General features: G+C 39.0%; 1 protein-coding gene across 3 annotated transcripts; it reads left to right on the top strand.

Moving 5' to 3' along the window:
• Positions 1-6,188: 6,188 nt before the first annotated feature.
• Positions 6,189-23,895, top strand: chs1 (chitin synthase 1). 3 transcript variants are annotated; one of them, XM_054771305.1, is made up of 35 exons: positions 6,189-6,463; positions 6,541-6,661; positions 8,009-8,144; positions 8,230-8,415; positions 8,520-8,721; positions 8,983-9,143; positions 9,286-9,361; positions 9,563-9,681; positions 9,827-10,004; positions 10,242-10,338; positions 10,446-10,542; positions 10,636-10,757; positions 10,879-10,974; positions 11,686-11,850; positions 11,926-12,073; positions 12,316-12,381; positions 12,471-12,643; positions 12,814-12,872; positions 13,133-13,333; positions 13,414-13,582; positions 13,666-13,781; positions 13,861-14,040; positions 14,132-14,236; positions 14,334-14,451; positions 14,604-14,685; positions 14,784-15,016; positions 15,150-15,244; positions 17,330-17,411; positions 18,310-18,463; positions 18,695-18,799; positions 20,195-20,305; positions 20,513-20,650; positions 20,756-20,835; positions 20,927-20,993; positions 23,042-23,895. In XM_054771305.1, the coding sequence occupies exons 2-35, from the start codon at positions 6,615-6,617 to the stop codon at positions 23,114-23,116; spliced, it is 4,239 nt and encodes a 1,412-aa protein (XP_054627280.1). In that variant the 5' UTR covers positions 6,189-6,463; positions 6,541-6,614; the 3' UTR covers positions 23,117-23,895. The 3 variants fall into 3 exon arrangements, with proteins under 3 accessions (XP_054627280.1, XP_054627279.1, XP_054627281.1); XM_054771304.1 differs by having other exon boundaries at positions 6,190-6,463; positions 12,468-12,643; XM_054771306.1 differs by lacking the exon at positions 6,541-6,661 and having other exon boundaries at positions 6,190-6,463; positions 12,468-12,643.
• Positions 23,896-24,037: the final 142 nt, after the last annotated feature.

Raw genomic sequence — 24,037 nt, 5'->3', positions numbered from 1 at the left:
TCTAGTGAGCTACAGTGGAGAGCAGACATTTAATCATGTACATTTTGAGTTTTGGTCAAGGTCAATTACAGCCATAATGGTGGATGTAAAAGCCTAACCCCGTTACTCTGGAGTTCCTACAATTACAACCCCCAGACTAACATTTATGGCATGTAATGAAGCATATTTTGAGCGCTGGCAACAAATGTAGTTATTAGAGTGTTTTAAATAAGCATTCTTAGCCAACAACTAAGTGACATGAATGACTTGCCATCAGACCTGCGTGTATTGTATAGTTGTATTGTAGTACAGCGCATTGTCTTCTGAGATGAAGCATTGACGACCACACCTGGATCATATCAAAACTATTGTGCTGCAGCTCCACTGTCTTATTCTAGCTTCGTATTCCAAAAGACTTCCACAGTCTGACAGGGGAGCACAAACATCAGAAAGCATTAACTTCGAGTGGGGCTTATGGTCAAATAAAGCTGCAGGTTGTAAATCAGCAGGAGCAGAGAATGTCTTCCATTGCAGTAAATATTTAATTTGGTGTTCAAATCATCTGTTTGGAGCCTTTGGAGGATTATCAAGAAATGCCATCTCTGGAGTTTAAAATTGCACTGCCAGCTTCTCTGTGAGTATACCGTGGGTAGTTATTCTTAACACGGAGTCCATATGGCACCTAATTATAGCTTAGCTCTGAACGATTCAGTGAGCTCAAAACAGAAGCAGGGACAGCTACCTTGTTACTGACCTTTCTGTAGATCTGCGAGGCATCCACTGCGTAAGAACAATGCTATGCCCGCGGTGGCATCACCATTGTGATATGAACAACATCTCACAGACTGTCAAAGTGATACGACTCAGAAATCAAATGTGGTCAACTCTTACTAGTTTATCACCCGACCAGGGCCGAACCTGATCGTGGAGAAAGTTCAGAAGCAACGATTTTAGTCTTATTCAGTTTAACTTTTTTAAATGATTTTATTCATATGTAAATGCATATCAGTTTGGAAATAGGGGCTATGTATGTGTGTTGTTGGTACTCATCTTTACCTCACGTTAAGCATTCACAGCATTCTATAATATTATAACTTTTTCCACAACTGAATTTTTCAAAAATGACAACTTTATTGTGTTTTGTTTGTCTCTCATAACATTACAGGTACAACTTTTAAACATAACGTATTTTGTCTTTACTATTTCAACTCTATGCTACTAAAACAACATTATTTTTTGTAAAAAAATACAAGTTTACAAGTTTATACAAGTTTAATCTTGTAAAATTTGGACTTTTTTATGTTAGAATGCGACTTTTCTCTTCATATTTTGACTTTATTCTTGTGAAATTACAGCTCTTCTTTCAGTTTCTGCTGTTGTTTTTTTCCCAACTGTTTCAGATTTCTACAGTACTTGTAAATGTTCTTCTTGTAATTATGACTTTATTCCCATAATATCTTGACTTTATTCTTGTAACATTATAGTTTTATACAACTTTATATGTTTTTTTGTTTGCTTTCAAAATATTGCCATTTTAAAAAAGCATATTTTTGTTAATATTTCAAAATACTCCTAAAAGGACCTTACTTTTCTTAATAGTATTACCACGTAATTCTCGTAAAATTCCGACTTTTTTTGTTAGATTACAATTTTTTTTTCCTCATATTTTGTATTTATTATTGTACATTTTGTGATGATTTTTCCATTTTTGCTGTTCTTAGTTGTCTTGTTAAATTATGTTATTAATTTTTTTTTTTTTTTAAACAGCTGCAGACAGCAAATGCCCCCCCCCGGTGTAAATACCTTGAGAACTACTCCTCTACAATATAGATTTCCTATTGTGGGCTCGCTCTCAAACTGAACCTCCTTAAGGTGAGAGGAAGATACCACCGTCATGTCGACCATATGGCCTGCTGATTATGAAACCAGCAGCGCATCTTAATGAGGGTCCACACCTGGCAGCGACATTCTTTTGGTCCACACTGACAGACATGCACAGTAGAATTAATACTGCTAGTGCACCCATGTCTTCACGCATTCAATCACATCGACTTCACTTCACATTGCCAAATTGACGCTCCCTGATAAGGGAGTTAAATTCATGCACAAATATTGCAGGTACTCCAACACACTTCCAGTAAAAAGTGTTGACAAGAGCTGCAGCCACAGCTCTGTAGTGACACCCAGTGGTAACACACTAAACTAAACATAGTCGACAAGGTCAACGCTTGGGAATGTTTTAGCCTTGGCACAGGTTCCTTTGATACAAAGCCAAAGTGGTCATCTTACAATATGAAGCCCAAATGGGAAGAGTAAAATGTGACAAACAATACAACATCAGAAAGCTCCAGCAAACAAGCACCCTGAGATTAACTGTGACAGAATAACAGGAAGTTCATACAGGGCTGTTAAATAAATGTTAGCAGTGAATCCGTCCCCATGGTGCTCGTGGGGCTTAAGGTGTGCCTTCTGCTAGATAGAGAATAGCGATAGAGAATTTTAAAAATGACACGTCATGCTTCCTTAAGACACACAAACTTAAAAGGTCGATCACAACGCCTCAAAATCTCCAATTTGTTTGAATTTTGGAACAATTGTTCCTAGAAATAATATATACATAATCCAATCCAGTGTAAAACTGTAATATTGTCAAATTTGGAATAACATTTTTCATTTTCAAAGGAGTGTAATAAAAGGTTAAGCTCTGTATGATGCATGTATATAGAGGACACGATGCCCATGTCTGTTTATTGGATTGGTATATTTGACTGGGAATACCTTTAGTCTGCACATATCATTTCTATAGTCATAATTATCCATTTACTTTAGTGTGTATATTCATCATCTGTATATCCAACTATGCTTATATATGCATGTATGCACTCCTCAGTGAATTGTGAGGTTCATGGCTGGTGAGGCACTGACTATGTTTTTTTTTGTTGCATTAATACATATGAAGATTATAACAAAAAAAAGAAGAGACTAATTCACTTTGTTTTAAAAAACGTTTTCCATTTTTTTTCCAAATACTTCTTAGTCCCATTTATGTATTTCTTATTAAGTGAAAAACATTTCTGTTCTTACCTTTTATCTGTATATGAAGTATGCACCCCCCTTCTCCAGGAAAAATTCTGATACTTTGTTGTGAAAGTCTGATTAGTCTGGTGAGTCGAGTCCAGTCAAATTCATTCGTTCATTCAGCAGAGCATAAACATATCATGTATTTGACTTGTGTGTCTAGCCGGCACTGCTGTTTGTGTATTTCAATAAAGTTTAAAAAACAACAACCCGTTTTTCGTGTGTGTAAGGAAATTGACAAGCACCTTCCAAGTCATGCCTGATCCCTTCAGGATGCATCGGTACTGCAAGTGCCTCCCGTATGACATTTCTTTGTATTTTATTGTCCGATTAGCAAGAATAATGATGTCACACTTACGTTAAAGACATTGTACAGGTCGTAGAAAGTCATGTAAATAACATTAGATTATTGGCGACATGCTGACAAACACAAACTGGCAGGCGCCATGATCCCACTCAGTGTGCACTCGGACGGTAGGCGGTTCTTGCACACTAGGCCGAGAAGCCACACTCACAGTGACGTCATCTTAGGTTTCTTCTAGGGATGAGCGAGTACACCACTGTTTGTGTCTGTATCCGTTCACACCGTTCCGTTATCTGTATCCCAATCTGTACTCGGAGTGGCCGGGGCACAAAACGGAAGTGTGCGTGGTCTAACCGGAAATGGGTTTATTTATTTATTCAGGCTCTGTGTATGTGTGTAAGATCTTTAAGACTTTACTGTTTAATTATTTTTTAATCATCTGTGTGAAGTTGGTGATTCATGCAAACATCCAGTGATGGCAAACACGGAAATAATCTGTCAGCCTCGTTCACTGTAGTTTTCACAAAAGCACAGCAGTCAGTACTATGAGGAAAGTTTTCCAAATGACTTTACAGTATATCACCTGCCAAATTCAAAACAAGCATACGAAAAAACAAACATCGACAGTTAGAGATGCAACACAAGCCATTCATAGCTCTGTCTTGTCAAATGCACCGCGTATGTAACGAAACAAGTTTACCAAGTAACTTTAGATACAGGCTGGGAGGGGTGGTCGCTGTGTGTGAGTGAATACATAAGTAGTTACCCAATGAGGATTTTTCTTCATCACGATTACGGATAATGAGGAGCTGTACCGGTTTCATGCTCGTACTCGGCAAAAATACTCGTCTAAAATGAGTATCCAGCTCATCCCTAGTTTCTTCCCTGTATTTGATCAGGAAATGTGCAAATTCAATGATTTTTGCTTAAGAAAATGTTAAAAATGATTGGAATAAATTTAGAATACAGTTCAATGAACAAATAATATTTATTTTATGTTATTATTCTTTTTTATTTTTTCATCATGACAAGTGAAGCTCTGTCTCACCTGCCTCCTCTGACCACACGTCACTGACCACAGCAGTCTCAGAGAAACGACTGATCATTTGGAGCCATTGTGTGGTTATGATACGCTATACATTCAATGATTGAGAACGTTAGCATGTAAACTTTGCCAAAATAAAAAATAAGTTAACTGTTATCTAGCATTAATTTAAAAAAGAAACATTTCAACGGTGTTTGTAAAAAACAACAAAACAAGAGAATTCACAAACATTCAACTAATCACTATGTTAAGTTGCTGATATGATAGCTCTATAAATTCATTTACCTGGTCTATGGTCATCATCAGGAAAATATAAAACAAGGTAATCCCATCCTGTAGCTGTTCACTCAATTTTTGTGTAATGCATTTTTTTGTAATTGTATTTTTTGGTGACAGATCTAGGGGACATTAAAATTTTGAGGTCATTTGTGTGCAAATACACAAAAGTATACTGTATCTATTTATAAAGATAATGTCGGGATCAATCTACTTTCACAGGAAGGGAATCACATTAATAGGAATGTCTTGGTAATGTGAGAGGGGAAGGGACCAGTGTGTATTTATGACAGAGCCTTATAAAATGTCTTCTTTCAAGATCATCCTGAGTTGAGAGCACTGAGGTAGGCGTTGGCTCAGTTAATTAATAACTCTACAGTCAGAGAAAGGGCGTGTGTGTCCATGAATATAACCCTTGTACCTCTTTATGGTCTCGTCCATAAAAAGAGAACAGATTACATTAACACTGAGATTTTGTTTGTTTATTAGTCACGCACAGTTAAGTCATATTGGTTGGAAAATTGGTGTAGCTGACGTTTTCCTCTTAAGAAGCAGAAATCCATCTTTTTCTCTAGAGGGCTTGATTCTTGAGACCCAGTGGTCTCCGAGAGGCTTTTCGTTGTACAATTTGTTAAATAAATTGGCTGCATGGATGGAGAAGCAATATGTCTGGGCAGAACTAACCTGAAATCTGCCAAGATGCTTTTTGTGGATGTTTTTACAGTTGCACTCCAAACAATTCAACATTGTACATTTATTTTCAAAATGTACAAACTTTCACTATATGGACCCAAATAATAGACTGTAATAGTGCTGAGCTATTGTAATTATTTTTTGTTGTTGTTTTGTTGCAAACTACAGCTATTGTACACATTTTGCAGATTAACAGAATTTACAATTAGTGTTGAAAAATTATGAGTACAATTGTATATATGCCATACGAAACAAAAAAATATATATAATTTACAATTCACTTCAAAAATGCGTTAGAAAGGAACAAATTATAAAGTGAATTTTTGATAGTTTTATATACACAGTATTTGTAATATTTTAAAAAATAATTTAAATTGAATAATTCATTGTATTTTCAATATTACGAGTTCGAGTTGACTGCTGAAAGGACCATGCACTGAAAGGCAGGAAAAAGGAAATGAGATTAGATCCATCTGGTTAAATAACAGCCCAAAGCAGAGGCAATACTGGCAACTGCATAAAACTGAAAGTAAAACCATAATTAAATCCAAAGAGTAAAAACATCTTGTTTAAAGGAGCACAGAAAACAAGAAAACGGCAAGTAAAAATCATAACAAACATAAAACACAAATACTGACTTCAATACCAAGGGAGTGGACAACAATGAAGCATGTTAAATGCCTGCGAAACTTGAAGCACAATTAGTATTTTATGGTGTCAAAGGTCAACACTTAAGTTTCATTATGAGAGTAGCTGTGAAAAAGCCCAACCCTTTCACTATTTCTGTTGCGGGGAAACCTTTTACAGCAACCCTCACATGGTTATCTAACAGCATTTGTAAGCAACACATGCACACTTCCTGATGCTTTCAGGCGGTACATGCATGCACTGGTGAGCTCCGTGAGGAAAGATTTCATTCTTTTTTAAAGGACTGACAACAAATGGGTTAATAGTCAGACTGAGTCAAATTGGAAGTTAATTTCAATTTCGTACACACATTTGCCCGTAAAGCTCACTAATTTAGTTTTTGTTTTGGCACTGAAGTGAATGGGGGGCTAAGGAATACAAGACAACAAGCACAAAGGAAGGTAAACTTTGTTTTTTTTTCTTCTCGACTAATTGGTATTCATGTATCGCTGTTAGAAATAAATTAAGGTTTCCACAGACATCACTCCACCTCTTATCGCTGGATGCATGGTCGTCATATTGTTCGCGACGAGACAAGACTAGACAAGCAAGATGGAGGACATAAAATTCAGAGGAAAGAACAGAGTGGAACGACACAAGTAAGAAATGACACGGGATCATCGTGTTTAATTTCTAGAGCTGAATAGCTGAAGAACTAAAATATGACTAACATATTGAATCTATACACATGTACAGTATGTATATATATATATATATATATATATATATATATATATATATATATATATATATATATACAGTATATATATATATACACGTATATACATATTATGGATGGCAAGCTTCCAGCTTAATTAGCCAACTTGATTAAATTCATACAAAAGAGGAGGAAAATTGGTGTAGCTGACATTTTCCTCTTAAGAAGCAGAAATCCATCATTTTCTCTAGAGGGCTTGATTCTTGTGACCCAGTGGTCTCCGAGAGGCTTTTTGTTGGACAATTTGTTAAACAAATTGGCTGCATGCATGGAGAAGCAATATGTCTGGACAGAACTAACCTGAAATCTGCCAAGATGCTTTTTATGGATGTTTTTTACAGTTGCACTCCAAAATATTCAACATTGTACTTATTTTTTTTAAAACTTATCACTTACTTATTTTTTTTTCAAACTGTACAAACGTTCACTATATGGACCCAAAAAATAGACTGTAATAGTTTTGAGCTATGGTTATTATTTTTTGTTGTTGCTTTATTGCAAACTACAGCTATTGTATATTGTATAGTTTTTGTAGACAAACAATAATTATGAGTGCAATTGCGAATATGCCATACGAAACAAAAATATATATAATGTATAATTCACTTTAAAAATATGTTAGAAAGGAACAAATTGTAAAGTGAATTTTTGATAGCTTTATATACACAGTATATGTAATATAAAAAAAAATAATAATTTAAATTGAATAATTCATTGTATTTTGAAAATTACAAAACATTTGAGTTGACTTAATCACGTCCTCCTGCTGAAAGGACCATGCACTGAAAAGCAGGAAAAAGCAAATGAGCAAATGAGCACAGGCAATATTGGTAACTGCATAAAACTGAAAGTCAAACTATAATAAAATCCAAAGAGTAAATACATCATGTTTAAAGGAGCACAGAAAACAAGAAAACGGCAAGTAAAACTCTTAGCAAACATAAAACACAAATACTGACTTCAATACCAAGGGAGTGGACAACAATGAAGCATGTTAAATGCCTGTGAAACTTGAAGCACAATTTGTATTTTGTGGTGTCGAAGGTCAACACTTAAATTTCAGTATGAGAGTAGCTGTGAAAAAGCCCAACCCTTTCACTATCTCTGTTCTCAAGTTATTTTACTACAAACCATTTTATCAGTGCAATAATCATTTGATTAACTGTGGTTATAGCATTAGATGAGATGATATGTTATATGCTATTAATGTAACCTGTGTGTGATTCAGGGAAAGATGGGATCCATTTCAGCTCAACCCAATAGGAGCTGAGAAGGAACAAAAAAGAAGGTGCTTCCAACTGGCCCAGTACCTAGTGGCTATTATTGTTGGTTTATGTGTCCTGGCCAGTGCTGTCGTTGCCAAGGTATGATTCATAAATGACGTACAATCATCAGTCCAACATGTTAGCGCTGTCTTTAAATGGAAGATATTTTATTTTGGCCAATCAGGGCTCTCTCTTGGTGCTGTCAACGTTGTCCAGTCCAACCTCCATGCGCACCCCAAAGGAAAAACAGTTCTACATGCTGATGCTGGTGTTCTGCCTCGTTTGTCCAAATTTCCTGGTGTTCATCAAATCACTGTGGAGGTGTGCCTTCAAGAGCTTCGTACACCCCAACTTGAAGACCATGTCATTTGTACGTGACATTTATTACACGATCTAGGCTTTTTCTATTTAAAAAGAAAGACCTCTTACACCGTTTACTGACAGTTACTGTATACTGGTTTCCTTCTTTTGCAGATCTGTACCATTGAATGCATCGTGTCACTTGGTACAGCAATCCTCGTGCTCGTGGTGATGCCTCAGTTTGACGTACTGACAAATCTGTTCATCAGCGGGGGTGTCTGTATTCTATCTGCAATTCTTCAGATTATTTTCCAACTGCAGGCAGAAACCTGGAAAATTATATTCCCAATCTGCTCCATCATTCTAACAAGTGCTGGTAATTGTAAAATACTGTATATTGTATCAAAACATTTTTTGTCTTGCCTGTCTGCGATATACCAACAAGTTAGGTACCAGTAGGTTCACAAGATATAAAATAAGCTCACAGTTTTGTATGAAACCATGCAATCACTGTTTTAGAACTGAACACCTATTGATTTTAACTTCAAAGTTCACAGATCAACAAGACCGACAGGATTTTTCAATGAAAGTGAAGCCAAACGTTGTGTTTCTCACTTTCATTCATGCATGCCTACAGGATACTGCCTGCTCGGAGTGGACTATTACGTCCGCGTATCATCATATGTGGATAGCCAGAGTGCCAGCTGTTTTGTCTTTGTAGCAATTGGAATTTTCTCCTCGATCCTTATCTCTTTCTGCTGGTGGGAGAATCCAGTGCAAGCTACAAATCGCATTCAGGTAAAATCGCAGGTTAATTACAATCGCATTATCCACATTTTCATTTCTTTAATTGCTTTATTCATGTTGATCCGTTTTGGGACTGTCCATTTGTCATGCCCAAATACAGTATAAACTCAGAGTGTTTTGTTTCTCCCTATAGGATACATTGTCAGAACTGGATGGTTTCAGGGACTTTGTGTTCGTCATCAGCAGCATTCTGAGGATAATCGTTATAGGTAATTGTCTGCCTATGACAAAATCTTCATATCAACACGCCAAGACAGTGTTATGCCACACTTTGTGTGAGGGATCAGTTATTTGAGTGAAGTCAACTGTGCTAGTGGATTTTAAGTTTTTTAAAGAAACTGTTTGTACTTTACTGGGTAATACACTGAGCGATTCTCTCTGAATAACTCACCAATTGTTGTAATTTGTAGGGGCAGTATACCTGTTCTACTATGTCATCATTGAAAAATCCATTGTCTGGGAAGACTTCAATTTACGGAGTGAAGACTGGGAATTGTTACAGATAGGACTGGTGCTGTTTTTCTTACAGGTAGGCGGACATTAAAAATAGGCTAACTAACCCTTTATACTTGGATATCAATAATAAATGGAAAGGGATATATGAATCAATGAAGACTGACAGTACTTTTACCTGACATTGCTGACAGTAATGAGCCCATTGTCTCCTGCTTCAGGCATTTTGCTCAGCCGCGTGCCACTGGTTTGGGGTGGTGGCCTGTAAGATCCATGCTGTCAGAATGAGTTTTGCGCTGCCATTATGTTGCACAGGACCTTCAGTGCTACTATTGGGCCTGATCCTTTTCATAACCCAAGCTCAAAAATTGGACGCGGCACAGCAAGGGAGCATCACAGGTGAGTTTTTGATTTCACACTTACAGTCAAGGCCAAAAATATCGGCATGCCAAAGATGCCAATAGTTTTTGGCTGATTTGGTTGTATGCAAAAACATTGGCATCTTTGGCATGTTCACAGGTTAACTTTGATTAAAACAAACGCTAATGGAATTGCTTTGAAGTGTCTCAGTTCTCCCCAGCTCAAGTATTATGCATCATTTTACCCAGCAACTTAAAATGTGATTTTCTATTGCAGAGTTTTGTGAAAGCTTGGTCTTATTAAGCCAAAAGAACACAACACCAGTGGTCTTACTTGAAATCACCAGGAGCATCTGCCGGACGTCACTGAACAGGTACCTATACATTAGCATATATACAACATATTGTATTATAGTAAAGTATAATCTACAGGCATCTACAGTATTCCATCATGTACAGTAAATGGTAATTTGATTGACAGCTACTACTTGCAATGGCCTTTTTCCATGCTGGCACTCGAGGGAGTATGCATGTGGTCGGGTTTTGTCACATGCACGTACTACGTATGGAAGATCAAAGTACATACCAACACACACACACTTCACAATTGGCATGTAAATCAGAAATAATACATCGCATCTCTGAAGGTATTTTTCTTTACTACCTCATAGGTCCAGCGAATAGAAAGAACCTCTCAGCTGTTTGTTCGCCGTCTCTACGAATCTGCTTTCATTGACTTGTCTTTGTTACTCAACACCAAGATGAAGGTGGCTCGGGCCCGAAACCACGAAAGGTAAAAAAAAGGTGGCGAGATTTGCTAGCAGGGCGCAAGACAACCAAGAGATGCTAATAATACTGATAAAAAGGACAAGTCATAACATAACAGTTCTCCTGTCTCCTCCTCAATGCTGCAGCCAAGACGACATCCAGAGCTGTGTCATCTACCTATGTGCCACCATGTGGCATGAGACCTATGATGAAATGCTAAAGATTCTCACCTCCATGTTCAGGTCTGCATAGCAACAACACATGAGCACACCAACAACAGTCAAATAATGCTTTTCAGCCAGCCAAAGAGGTATGAACAGTGGAACCTCGATTAGCTTCATTAATCCATTCCAGAAGGTCCAACTCAAACCAAAACACACTCTAACCGAACAATTTTTCAGAAATAATGTAAATCCAATTAATCCCTTCCAGACACACAAAAATGTTAAAACAAAACGCGTTTATATTGTTTTGCAATTATAGTTGTACATGCATATTAATACATATAAATGACGAAAGAAAGGGATGAACGAACATTTAACGTCATTTTTGCCTTGACTGAAGACCTTTGTTGACAGAGATAGTGATGACGAGCAGCAAGGGAGAAGAGATATCCACACGGATGACACCTTCCTACTTTGCTATGAGTTATTTCTTAAATTCAATACGTTTCTCACTTTATTTATGAAAATGCTGGCACTTGCAACTTTGTATTTTGCATCCGTGGCAGACTTGTGGCGTAACTGTGTTAGTTAGCAAAGAACTACCGAGTCACCCACTGATGACATCATAGACGAGCAAGGGAGCTGGGAGACAATGACATCCGGTGCCAGTTTCCATGTTTTTAAAATGGTGACACCCCTTCTATTTTGTTTTCTTGGTCACCAGATGGGATGGAATATTGGGGGAATTTCCATTACAAGGTAAAACTGTTTTTGTTTGTTTGTTTTTAGGTTGGACCGTTACCGGGGCGATCCAAAAGAAGAACATAAGGACTGTTTTGATTTTGAGTGTCACATTTACGTGGATGATGCCTTTATGACTGAAAAAGACACTGGGAAGAGGCTGGTTAACTCATATGTTAATGACTTAACCCAAGTTGTCATTGAGGTTTATAGGTGAGGTCCCGCCTTCAAGTTAAACATGCATACAGTATATTTATTTTCATCTAAACATTTCATTCAAATATTGAGGGTTTTTACCAACAAAGAGCCAGATGACGTATCCATCGTGGAAACTCCATATGGTGGCAGACTCGTGTTTGTTATGCCAGAAGGCAACATGCTCTACATTCACCTAAAAGACAAAGGTCTTATCAGGAACAAGAAAAGATGGTCACAGGTATGTGCTGCCGACCTAAAAGCTAAAGTTAATGTACGTAGGTCAGATACACGTTTACCAAACTGGCGTTTGCGATACAATATTGTTTAAAATACTACAGTATATACGGTATATATACAGTATATATAATCTGATTGAGTGAAAGCCACAAAATTGTCAAATTAACCAGCAAGTTACTACCCATTCTTTATTTGGACAAAATTTGAACTATTTTTCCCTTAGCATTTTGTTGTGTCTTTTAGATTATGTACATGTATTATCTTCTTGGCTGGAAGGGGTACATTTCCAAAACGCCTCAGAAGATCAAAGTAAGAGTTTTACTACTTTCATGTATATTACATAATGGTTCATGGATAGTTTATGCAAATGAAATTATGCTTTTTTTATGTATTAGCAGCAGAAAAACCTATGCAGAGAATCTTTGGTCTCTATGGACGGTGAGATATTCTTCATGCCCCATTATGACAACGACAACAAGAGAAAATTCATCTCAGATGACAACGTATACATCCTGGCTCTGGACGGAGACACCGACTTCCAGCCTAAAGCTGTCATTCTACTTGTAGACAGGTCAGTATCGGACAAATGTATTCTATAATAGCTTGGGAGGTGATTTCATGTGGTATTTTAAGACTGTAGTGTAATTACTGGAAAATGATTCAATTATTTTTTTTCTTGAACCCATTTGGACTGCATATTTGCTTCTTTTAAATTGCATTTAATCATACCTTGATTGACAGACTGAGGATGTATGAAAATGTAGGAGCAGCCTGTGGGCGAATCCATCCGACTGGAATGGGTAAGCGAACATTTGTATTCAATTATTCAATCAATCATAATAGTCAAGTCACTTATGGAAAAACTTACAGCCACAGTTGATAAAATAACTAACTAGCGAATAGCAGTGAGACATAAGAACTGACCACTAACTAGAAACCTTATCCTACATGGTTATCTGAGGGGCCTTCAGATGGACTCAGATGGACACATGTTCCACCAAAATGTTCCACCAATACAAAGTTTATCAGCTACATTATAAGCTCCCTCTCTGATCATCAGGTCCCATGGTGTGGTACCAGAAGTTTGAATATGCAGTCGGTCACTGGCTTCAGAAGACAGCAGAACATGTGTTTGGGTCTGTGCTGTGCAGTCCAGGATGTTTCAGTCTGTTTCGAGCATCCGCCTTAATGGATGACAACGTACTGAAGAGATACACGACGACTGCAACAAGAGCTGCAGAATATGTGCAATATGACCAAGGTCGACATTGTCCTTTCCTCTTTCAGCTCCTTGACATAATCAATTAAATATCCTGCAATTTATTTTCTTCTCTTTTCCAGGGGAGGATCGTTGGTTGTGTACTTTGTTGCTGCAGCAGGGGTGGCGTGTGGAATACAACGCTGCATCCGATGCTTACACTAACTCTCCACAAGAATTTAAAGAATTTTATAACCAGAGGAGACGGTGGGGACCATCTACTCTGGCTAATACATTGGACCTGCTGCACAGGTTAGTGCTCTTTATTACTACATTTGACTTATTTCACTTAAGATGTTCTCGTTCAGATGACTATGAACTCGTTTGTACTGCAGTGGCTCAGAAACGGTGAAGAGAAACTCCTCCATATCCAGACTTTACATTTTCTACCAGATGTTTACTGTTGGTTCTTCTATTCTTGGACCAGCCTCTGTGACTCTTATGGTGGCGGGTATGTTGTCCAGAAAGTCATCTCATCCATTCGCATAATACACCTGTCTTTACCTATTCTTTTATGTTCTTTTCTTCAGGTGCTTTCCAGTTTGTCTTCCAACTCGCTGGCACAATTTCCATCATCATTGCAAGCATTCCCCCCGTGTTCTACATCATTGTCTGTTTTGTTGCCAAGCCAAACAATCAGATAACAATTGCCGGAATTATGAGTGTTCTGTACGCCTTCCTCATGACAGCATCGTTATTTTCTATAATCGGTGAGGAACTGTCTGGATCTTTGTGAGATTATTTGGATTCTTCAGAGAAGGTTTTCCTTTAGAATTAATGCCACCCTCCCGCCCCAACCAGGTGATATGGTGGTTCAGGGCACTTTTCTAACTCCAACTGGTGTATTCCTGGTTTCCATGACGATCATGTACATGGTGACTGCTATCTTACACCCTGAGGAGTTTGGTACGTACAGTAAATATCAGATTATCATCAGCACGCTCTGATTCATGTAAAATGATGTCATGCTATGGATTGTGATGATATTCTTTTTCTCCCCCAGGGATGATTATCTACGGCCTGATGTATTTCATCTGTATTCCCAGTGGCTACCTTCTACTTACCATCTACTCACTAGTTAACATGCACATTGTGTCCTGGGGCACCAGAGAATCCAATAAGTAATGCACCAATGATTATTCATAGAATTTAAAATAAATAATATAATTATCTCTTTTACCACTAATCTTAGGAGTACAAACACTGGTTTACCATGAAAGATACTGTGCGTGCACTCACTGAAGGTCTGTTTTTTTCTGCTATTTCATCATAGAGGAGCAACAGAGGTGAAAAAGAACCATAACATTTTGTGCGATAGAAACTGCAAACTCTGTTGCTGGGACATGAAGCTGCAGGTACCCTGAACACCTGGCGACATACTGTATTGTGCATCCGGTGGATGTGTATTGATGGATTGGTGAATCCATACCAGTGCTTTGTTTATGATTGACAGGTAACCCAGGAAACAGAGAATCTGATGATTCAACAAATCACAGGACAAACTGGACAGCAAGCCCCTCCCCTTGCTATCACGAACCATGAAACTGCTCAACCTGCCGCTTCAAATGTGGAGCCACAAGCTGGACGAGACACCAGCAAAGAGGCTGCCGAGCAAGGAGGTCGAAAACCTCGGACTGCTAAAGACTGGATGGAATTGAAGTCCTTTGACACCATGTCCAGTTACAGGTAACTTCAAAATATCTTCTCCTGATTAATTATAGTACATAATAATCTAATTATATAATAATATATAATAACTACAGTACACTAGGACCCCAACAGAACTGTTATATGTGTGTGTGTGTGTGTGTGTGTATAGTGATGACAGTGATGAAAAAAAGAGTATATCAACAACTGCATCTTACGACGATGATTACGATGACGACCACCAGACCACAGACCTTCCTATGAGTGGTAAACCCTTTAACTAACACAAAATCCAAATTGACATGATTATTGTGCTGGAAAAATGTATAATTTACTGGTATAGTCACATGTTTTCATATAAGGCAGTGGTCCCCAAACTTTTTTAACCCACGGACCGGCTTGTGTTCCTACAAATCTCCCGCGGACCAGGGACGGGGCAGGGGGTGGGGGGTTCGTACATTATAGCGATCTAATTTATCTTATTTATTATGTATTGTGTAAAATGAAGACATGAGCAACATCTGAATGCCGACCCACCATTATTACATCGCTGTTTGACGTGTGTGGTAAAAGGCAGTGTGCTAGCATGAATTAACTTGAGACAAATGTGCACATTAGCGCTCAATAATTTATCAAAACTTACCTTTATGCATTCCCACAGAGTGTCAGCATTTGACACCAAATATGAGGTGAAAGAAAAATGGTAAAAATACAGTAGTAGTCCATCTGTGCGGCGAGAGAAAGTTAGCACACGCACAATGGACATGCGTCAAGTGAGACGGATGTAACAGGGAGAATCCGGACACTTTTCAAAATAAAACATCATGGAAATTATTTCTTCTTTCTCTGCGGCCCGGTACCAAATGACCCACGTCCCGGTACTGGGCTGCGGCCCGGGGGTTGAAGATCACTGATATAAGGTATACAGGTGCTGCTCAATAAATTAGAATACGACCAAAAAATGTATTTCTTTCAGTAATTTCATTCAAAATGTGAAACATGTATGTTATATACATTTATTACAAACAGACTGGTGTATTTGAAATGTTTATTTCTTTTCATTTTGATTATTATAACTGAAAACTAATGAAATCCCAAATTCAGTATCTAAATGAGAACATTACTTATGACCGATGAAAAAAGGATTTTAGAAATGCTGGCCAACTGAAAAGTATGAACATGAAAAGCATGAACAGCACTCAATACTTGGTCGGGGCTCCTTTTGCCTGAGTTACTGCAGGGACGTGGCATGGAATTAGTTGATCAGTCTGTGGCACTCCTCAGGTGTTCTGAAAGCCACAGTCTCTTATGAAAGCCTTCGGCTCTTGTGCATGGTTCTTAAACCAGGTACCGGTAGTTTTGGCACTATGTGCAAGTGCCAAGTTCTGTTGGAAAATGAAATCTGGATCTCCATAAAGTTGGTCAGCAGCGGGAAGCATGAAGTGCTCTAAAACGTCCTGGTAGACAGGTGCACTGACCTCAGACCTCAGAAAACACAGTGGATCGACACCAGCAGATGACATGACACCCCACACCATCACATCACTTTGGAAAACAAGGTCCCAGAGTCTGGAGGAAGAGAGGAGAGGCACAGAACCCACGCTGCTTGAGGTCCAGTGTAAAGTTTCCACAGTCGGTGATGGTTTGCAATACACCAGCCCCAACAATGCAGAAGAGCTGAAGGGCACTGTCAGAGCAACCAGGGCTCTCATAACACCCGAGGAGTGCCACAGGCTGATCGACTCCATGCCACGTGTATTGCTGCAGTAATTTAGGCCAAAAAACCTTTTTTAAGTAATATTCTAATTTACTGAGATGCTGAATCTGGGATTTGCATTAGTTTTCAGTTATAATCATCAAAATGAACAGAAATAGTCTGTGTGTAATGACTGTATATAATATACAAGTTTCCCTTTTTGAATGAAATTACTGAAATACATCAACTTGTTGGTCATATTCTAATCTTTATAGCGCTTTGTAGAGTTTACACTCTTAGATCTCAACACCTTGTGTATTATATGCGACTTGATTGGCTCCTCAGGGGGAGGTTGTTTGTAGCATGGGGATGACAAACATTTGGGGAGTTCAAGAAGGTCACCAATGTTTGATCAGGGTTCCTCTTAGGTGCTGCCCCCTACTAAGAACTTCTTTTGTGATGTAATTTATTTGCATACAAGGAAGTATTAAATGATGTACTTTTATAATTGCAAATACTGTGTATGTGTAAAACTACGTATTATTATTAAACTAAATAATAATAATCATAAAGAGCAAATGTTTGGCCATTTTAGCACTATCATATTGATGAAAGGTAAACACTCGTTGTTTGTATTTGTGTGCATTTGTTCTTAGACTGGGTGAGTCCAGTGAAAGAAGAGTTTTTAAAGAAGCTGACCTTTGCCAACCTGAAGAGGAACTTACAAGAACAAATACGGTATTGAACAATGCAGAACATGACTGTAATCTATTTTGAGCTACAAAACTACTATACAGGAATCCCTCATTTGGTTCCAGACCCGACCATGATAAGTACATTTCCGCAAAGTAGGAATCCTTATTTATAAATGGAATATTTTTGTAGTTAGAGCATGTTAAAGCTGTTTACGACCTTCTAAATATGGGTTGTAACATTATTAGAGCCCTCCAGACATGAACTAACACGCCATATTCACCTGATATTATTAGTATTAGCCAATATTGTAGCCAAGTACCAATACTATTTTAACAGCTTCCCATCATGCATTGCTTCCCAGCAAAGCATTTCATTGGCCATGGCTGATTCAATGATTCATTCAGCTGATTGTGTCCAAGAGCCTCACTCTGGTGGACAGAGTTTATTATTTTTATTCTAAACTCGTATTGGTACTCCCTTGTATATTTCTTACCTACCTTTTGAGTGTTAAGTTGCTGTGTGATAATTTTAGCATTCTTTCTACGATGACACCGTGAGTCAGACTGTTATATTTTATAATGACCTCCTGCAATTTCCCATGGGTTGACAAGCTCGTCAGGAGTTCCCTTATACAGAAGCTCGTGATTGGCTCCTGTCAACAAAAGGGCTACCGTTTCCTCACTGACTTGTGAGCAACACAGTATTTAAACGATTCGAAGTAGTTCTGAAGTAAAGGAGATGCCACAAGATTAGAACATAGCCATAAATTAGCCACATCTGCTGTAAAAGCCGCATGTTTCAAAGTTTAAGAAAAAAGTAGCGGCTTATACACCGGAAATTACGGTGTATGTTCCAGAAGCCTTAAAAGAGTTGTAATCGGTTGAGCTAGTTAATTGGGGGGCACTTTAGTCATATGTTCTTGTTCTTTTCCTAAACTCAGGTACTCACTCCGCACCAAAAATCTAGAAGACGTGTGTGAGGATTTGGTCGCCATGTTAACGGACACTCTCAGCGGGGAACTATATGGAGTGGGACCAGAGGATGCTCTGACAGAAAGCCAGCTGGAGGAATTACAACAGGCACTGACCGAGCAGGTAGTAATAATGACAGCTAGAACCCATTAAAGTGATGTCACTTTGCAAAACCATGTAAGACAATTCAATCCACAGTATCCCTCAATTGTGTTGTTTTTAAGCCAGCACCATGGGTTCTAAAAAAAAATTTGAATATCCATGCCAGATTTGATCAATGTATCAACTTTATCACATCTATTGTCTCTTAGCCAGACAAATGTAAGCCAATGAACTAATTCTTTGTCAACACAGGCTCGGCGCACCCTCAAGACCAGTCGCATGGAACGATTAGAGAAGAAAGTCCAGAGAGCCATCCAGAAAACTCTGACTGCCCCTCAGGTGCAGAAGCTAGATGAGGTAAGACACTGATTCTAGAGGTGGTCGGTTCCTTAGTCACCCGGGTTCGTACCAAAGAAGCAATCTGACGTCTCCATTAACCCGGATTCGTTGAGTACTCAAGACAGCTGCTAATGTACCCATGCCGAGTTAGCAGACACACGAAAAGACAACAGATACGCCAGAAACACAGCAGACTCAGATAACCATGTTGAAACAATGCAGACTCACACAATTTAATTCAGTGACTTCTGACTACTATTTTTCGTATGTATTTATTTTAAAAAGGGGCAGTGCATATTCATAAACAAAGAAAATACGCCAGAATTAGCCCAAAGGTTACTTTGTGTCTGTAGTCAATGACAGGTCAAAGGAAGAGACAAGAGAACTCGAGGACAATAAAATAAAAAAAACATAATTATGAAATAATAAATCCATAAAACACAATGACAATGAAAAAGATAAAACATGAAACAATAAAGATTTTCTACTAAAGACTTTTAAAGCCTTTTTTTTTAAAAAGTGATTGCATTGATAGTACAGTGTACAGTAATCCCTTGTTTATCGGAGTTAATTGAAACGACTGTATTCAAAATGAGAAAAAAAAAAGATTTAATCAGCATTTTCTGGCAATGATGATCAGGTTTCCCTAAAACACGGGTATGCAAACCTTGGCTCCAGAGCTGCATGCAGCGCTGTAATTCTTATGCTGTGGCTCCAGCTGGTAGTCACTACGCCGTCTCTTCTGACGGCGTCATGAGCCTTTCAAACTTCTGCTTCGGGGTTTGAGCGTGTGCTGTGCAATTCTCCACCAAAGTGCTCGGGGGCAGTGTTTTCTGGTTAGTGAACTCGGTGAGAAACCATGACGCTGGTCAACTATTTGGCTTGCTAGCTTGCTTTGTCGCTAATGAACAACTAGAGTGACATGGAGAACGGTACTGGAACTGGAACAAGTTTCGCTACAGAAATGAGTTTGTAATATACTCATTGTTACATGCGATTGCTAATTTGATCCTTTTTTAGATTTCTATGTCAAACTTCGCTTTTCATCTGCATAATAACATGATATTGAGGTCTTTGCAATATGCGTATGGTAAATCACAAATACACAATGAAAATAAAATAGGCCCAAGTATGGAGCCTTGGTGTACTCCAGCCTGACAGTCAAGACATGGGGATTTTACACCGCTCACGTTCTGATTTCATTGCGTGTTCAGATCAATTAAAGTTTGTGAGTGACTCACAGGGACCAGTGTCCATAAAATAAACTGAAATTAATGAATTTAAATGAAATGTACCACCACTAACTGTTTCATCCATTAGGTTGTTCCCAGAGAAGAAATTGAGACCCCTTTTGCTAAGAATTTCTTGAAAAACAAATGCAAACAAATACATGTCTTTTGTATGTGCATGTAGGATGAACATGACTTCTGGAACAAGTTAATCGAGCGCTACTTGACGCCCATTGTAGACACTAAAGCTCATCTGGACGAGGTCACCAGAGAGCTTAAGTCTCTGCGCAACAAGGTCAGCAAACTCCACTTCCTGTTGTTTATTGTCCATGTGTTTTGCTGTCCAAAAGGCATGTCAACATACAGAAAACAAGCTACTTAATAGATCCAGTCAAGACATAACAAAGAGGATGCAAAAAGCAGGGGACAAACTCGTCAAAAATAGTCACAACCAACCAGAACTACAAAATTATGTTTCACAAGTTTTCCCAACATTCCACAGGCAGTATTCCTGTATTTCATCGTCAATGTGCTCTGGGTGGTTGCTACCTTCTTCCTGCAAGCCATTGGGAATGACGTCATCAGCATTAAGATTCCTAAATACTATTCTAACGGAACAGAATCTGGAGAGTACCTCAAGGTTGACTCATGCGCACACACACACACACAAAACCAGGACTGACATGTTTTTAAATAGCAATGATGCTAAACTTAATTGCCTTGTATGCCATGTTCATGTTGCCAGGTGGAGCCTCTCAGTTTGATGTTCCTGTTGTCTTTTGCAATCCTTCTCCTCATCCAGTTCCTTGCCATGTTATACCACAGGTACACATACATTTTTATTATCATTATTTCCAGCTGAATAACTAAATGTGTTCAGTGGCTGGTACTACTTGACTTTCATTTTGTTCTACAGGGTCTATACATTGATCCATGTCGTGTCATACCGCAGCACAGAGAAAGACTACAAATTGAAAGACATTGTAAGTAAAACACACTCTTAGGGGGTACTCACTCTAGGCCATTCCATACCTTTCTGATGAGCTGCTCCTGGAGATACTTAAAGTGAGTGTATGCAGGGGGTTCCGCCAGCTACCTAGAGGGCACCAACATTCGAACGTACTGCTTGCATTATATCCCGCCCCTTCCCGCTTTGAATACGTAAGCTACGCCAGCGTGGGAGACTCCGGTTGACAAGTCCATGTGGTGGCTCGCTCAGCTCCTCGTCCATCGCTGGCGTCCTAAGAATATTAGCTATTGGAGTTCAGTGACTGTTAAAAAGCGACAGTTGTTTTGTTCGCCAGTCAAACCTTTCATTTTTACACAGCCAACGTGTGGGCCAACATTACCTGGCTAACTATGCTGCCATCTTTACGTCTTTTTCTCTTACAGCCCATCAGGTGGATTGATTAGTTAGCTGGTAAGATAATTACCGTAAAATCCAGACTGTAAACTGCTACTTTTTTCACACGCTTTGAACCCTGCAGCTTAAGGAATGATGCAGCTAATTTGTGGATTTTTACAGAATAACGAGCTGCTACTCCTAATCATTTATGTTGGCATGTTATGTAAAGACACATAAAATAGATTGCAGTAGATTGTTTGTGCTAAAAGAACTGCAGTTCCCATGTTTACAGTACAGATTTAGGAATTAGCGACGCTCATATCACGTTTTGAAATCTTATGCAGTGATCGTGTTTTGATCTTGACAAATCTTAAGTAAGATTCATCAAGTGTGGAATTACTACAACTTCTGCTTGGACTGCGGCAGCTGTTGAACTCTGATTGAAACAAAGTGGCATGTCTCACCCACCGGAGCTAACAAGTGGCGCTGGGATCACTGAATGGAAGTAGGATTGCAAGGTTTATAGTGTGAACAAAGCATTTAATGTGCGGTTCTAATACTGCCAATAGTCCGGGATTTACGGTACAGTGGATATATAATACAAAAATACATTATTTTAAAACTTCAAAATGTGATCAATAACATGCACAAATTATTTCAAAGGCAATCTGTTAAACGGAAAATTCCATTCCATTCCATTCCATTCCATTTTCCTCCGCTTATCCGGGTCCGGGTCGCGGGGGCAGCAGTCTCAGTAGGGAAGCCCAGACTTCCCGGTCCCCGACCACCTCCTCCAGCTCCACCGGGAGGACACCGAGGCGTTCCCAGGCCAGCTGTGAGACATAATCCCTCCAGCGTGTCCTAGGTCTTCCCCGGGGCCTTCTCCCGGCTGGGCATGCCCGAAACACTTCACCAGGGAGGCGTCCGGGAGGCATCCGGACTAGATGCCCGAGCCACCTCAGCTGGCTCCTCTCGATGTGAAGGAGCAGCGGCTCTACTCTGAGTTCCTCTCGGATAACCGAGCTCCTCACCCTATCTCTTAGGGTGAGTCCCGCTACCCTACGAAGAAAACTCATTTCAGCCGCTTGTATCCGCGATCTCGTTCTTTCGGTCATGACCCAAAGCTCATGACCATAGGTGAGGGTGGGAACATAGATCGATCGGTAAATTGAGAGCTTTGCCTTCCGGCTCAGCTCTCTCTTCACCACGACGGTCCGGTACAGCGACCGCATTACTGCAGACGCTGCGCCGATCCGCCTATCGACCTCACGCTCCAACCTTCCCTCACTCGTGAACAAGACCCCGAGATACTTGAACTCCTCCACCTGGGGCAGGACCTCATTCCCAACCCGGAGGGAGCAATCCACCCTTTTCCGACTGAGAACCATGGCCTCGGATTTGGAGGTGCTGAGTCTCATCCCAGAAGCTTCACTCTCAGATGCAAACGGAAAATATCAAATAAAATGTCGAATTCATTGGTAGCAGTGGCTGGAACCCTAAAACTCATTAGGTTTTTTATTGAGACTCTTTTAGTTTTGTGGGAACAAAGATTGTACAATATTTCACCACTCCTCCACTGATTTTCAAACTGGATTTAGGTCAAATATGTCAAATTGTAACATATAAAGTGCTGTATTTGCTCAGCCCATTATATGACTGTGTGTGTGTGTGTTTCTTTGTGTCCAGGATGATGATGATGATGGCTTGACTCTGGAGAACCCCAACACCAGTGGACTTAGTGTCACATGTGACGACCTTTAGATTGTCATAATGTGATTGTATTTGTTCTGCATGTTGTTTTACTCATCGTCCTGCCGCCTTATCAGAAGCCAAAGGTCTAAAGGTGTTGTCATGCCCTCTGAGGTATAGCTACTGCAGTTTCATCTGATATGATGCATAGTATAACACACTCACAGGCCAAATACTGCGTCATGGCCTGTGAGCAGAATGATAAATCTGTAACTTCATGGTTGAATCAATCAACATTTTGTGGGCCTTCATGATGTGAAGTTACTCAACACTCAAGAATCTGATCAGTGCGCTCCTGAAAACGGATTTAAAAACGCAACATTTGCACATAAGCCGAAGAATGATTTATGACTTTGTACTGTTAAATGTATTCTAATTGTTTAAATATATCCTGGTTTGACAGACATTAAACAATGAATATTTTGTCAGTGTAATAAAATAAGGATACATTCATTGCATTGAATGAAATGCAAAAATGATTAAATCCATAAATGTATTTTTTAGGGACGTGCGATATGAACAACTTGGAATTACTTCAAAGTTTTGCCTTTAGCTTATATAGTTTCGTACTTTATTTTTATACAGATGTGTGCCTCATAGAAATATGCAGCTTTCCAAATTTTAATCAGTGAGCATTATTTAGTAGGAGTTGCATTTGTGCATTTATTAAGTCTAACCTGTCTTGCTTGTTGATAGGACATTTTATTTTAGTTGACTATTGGTCATGACTTTTTATTGCTATTTTGTTGAGACAAAATGTTAAAATAAACATGGCACCTTTTCTATGTTACAATGCAAATTGGAGTATTTGTCTTTTTTTGCACAGAATGTTTATTTGTGAAATGCATCCAGTGGCATCACATTACTGTATAAGAATTGTGAAGTACAGTGTGTTCATGACATGTGACCTAGCAAACATTTGAGAGAAGAACT

This window comes from Dunckerocampus dactyliophorus, chromosome 3 (assembly GCF_027744805.1).
Source record: "Dunckerocampus dactyliophorus isolate RoL2022-P2 chromosome 3, RoL_Ddac_1.1, whole genome shotgun sequence".
Classification (NCBI taxonomy): Eukaryota; Metazoa; Chordata; class Actinopteri; order Syngnathiformes; family Syngnathidae; genus Dunckerocampus; species Dunckerocampus dactyliophorus.
Note: the sequence above shows the minus strand (reverse complement) of the source record. Positions and strands in the feature narration are given on the sequence as shown.

Excerpts from the sequence above, each read along its gene's own strand:
- chs1 (XM_054771304.1), top strand. The coding sequence starts at position 6,615 with ATGGAGGACATAAAATTCAGAGGAAAGAACAGAGTGGAACGACACAA. Across the intron at positions 12,873-13,132 it reads AATCCATCCGACTGGAATGG|GTCCCATGGTGTGGTACCAG; the intron begins GTAAGCGAACAT and ends TCTGATCATCAG. Across the intron at positions 13,782-13,860 it reads TGTGACTCTTATGGTGGCGG|GTGCTTTCCAGTTTGTCTTC; the intron begins GTATGTTGTCCA and ends TCTTTTCTTCAG.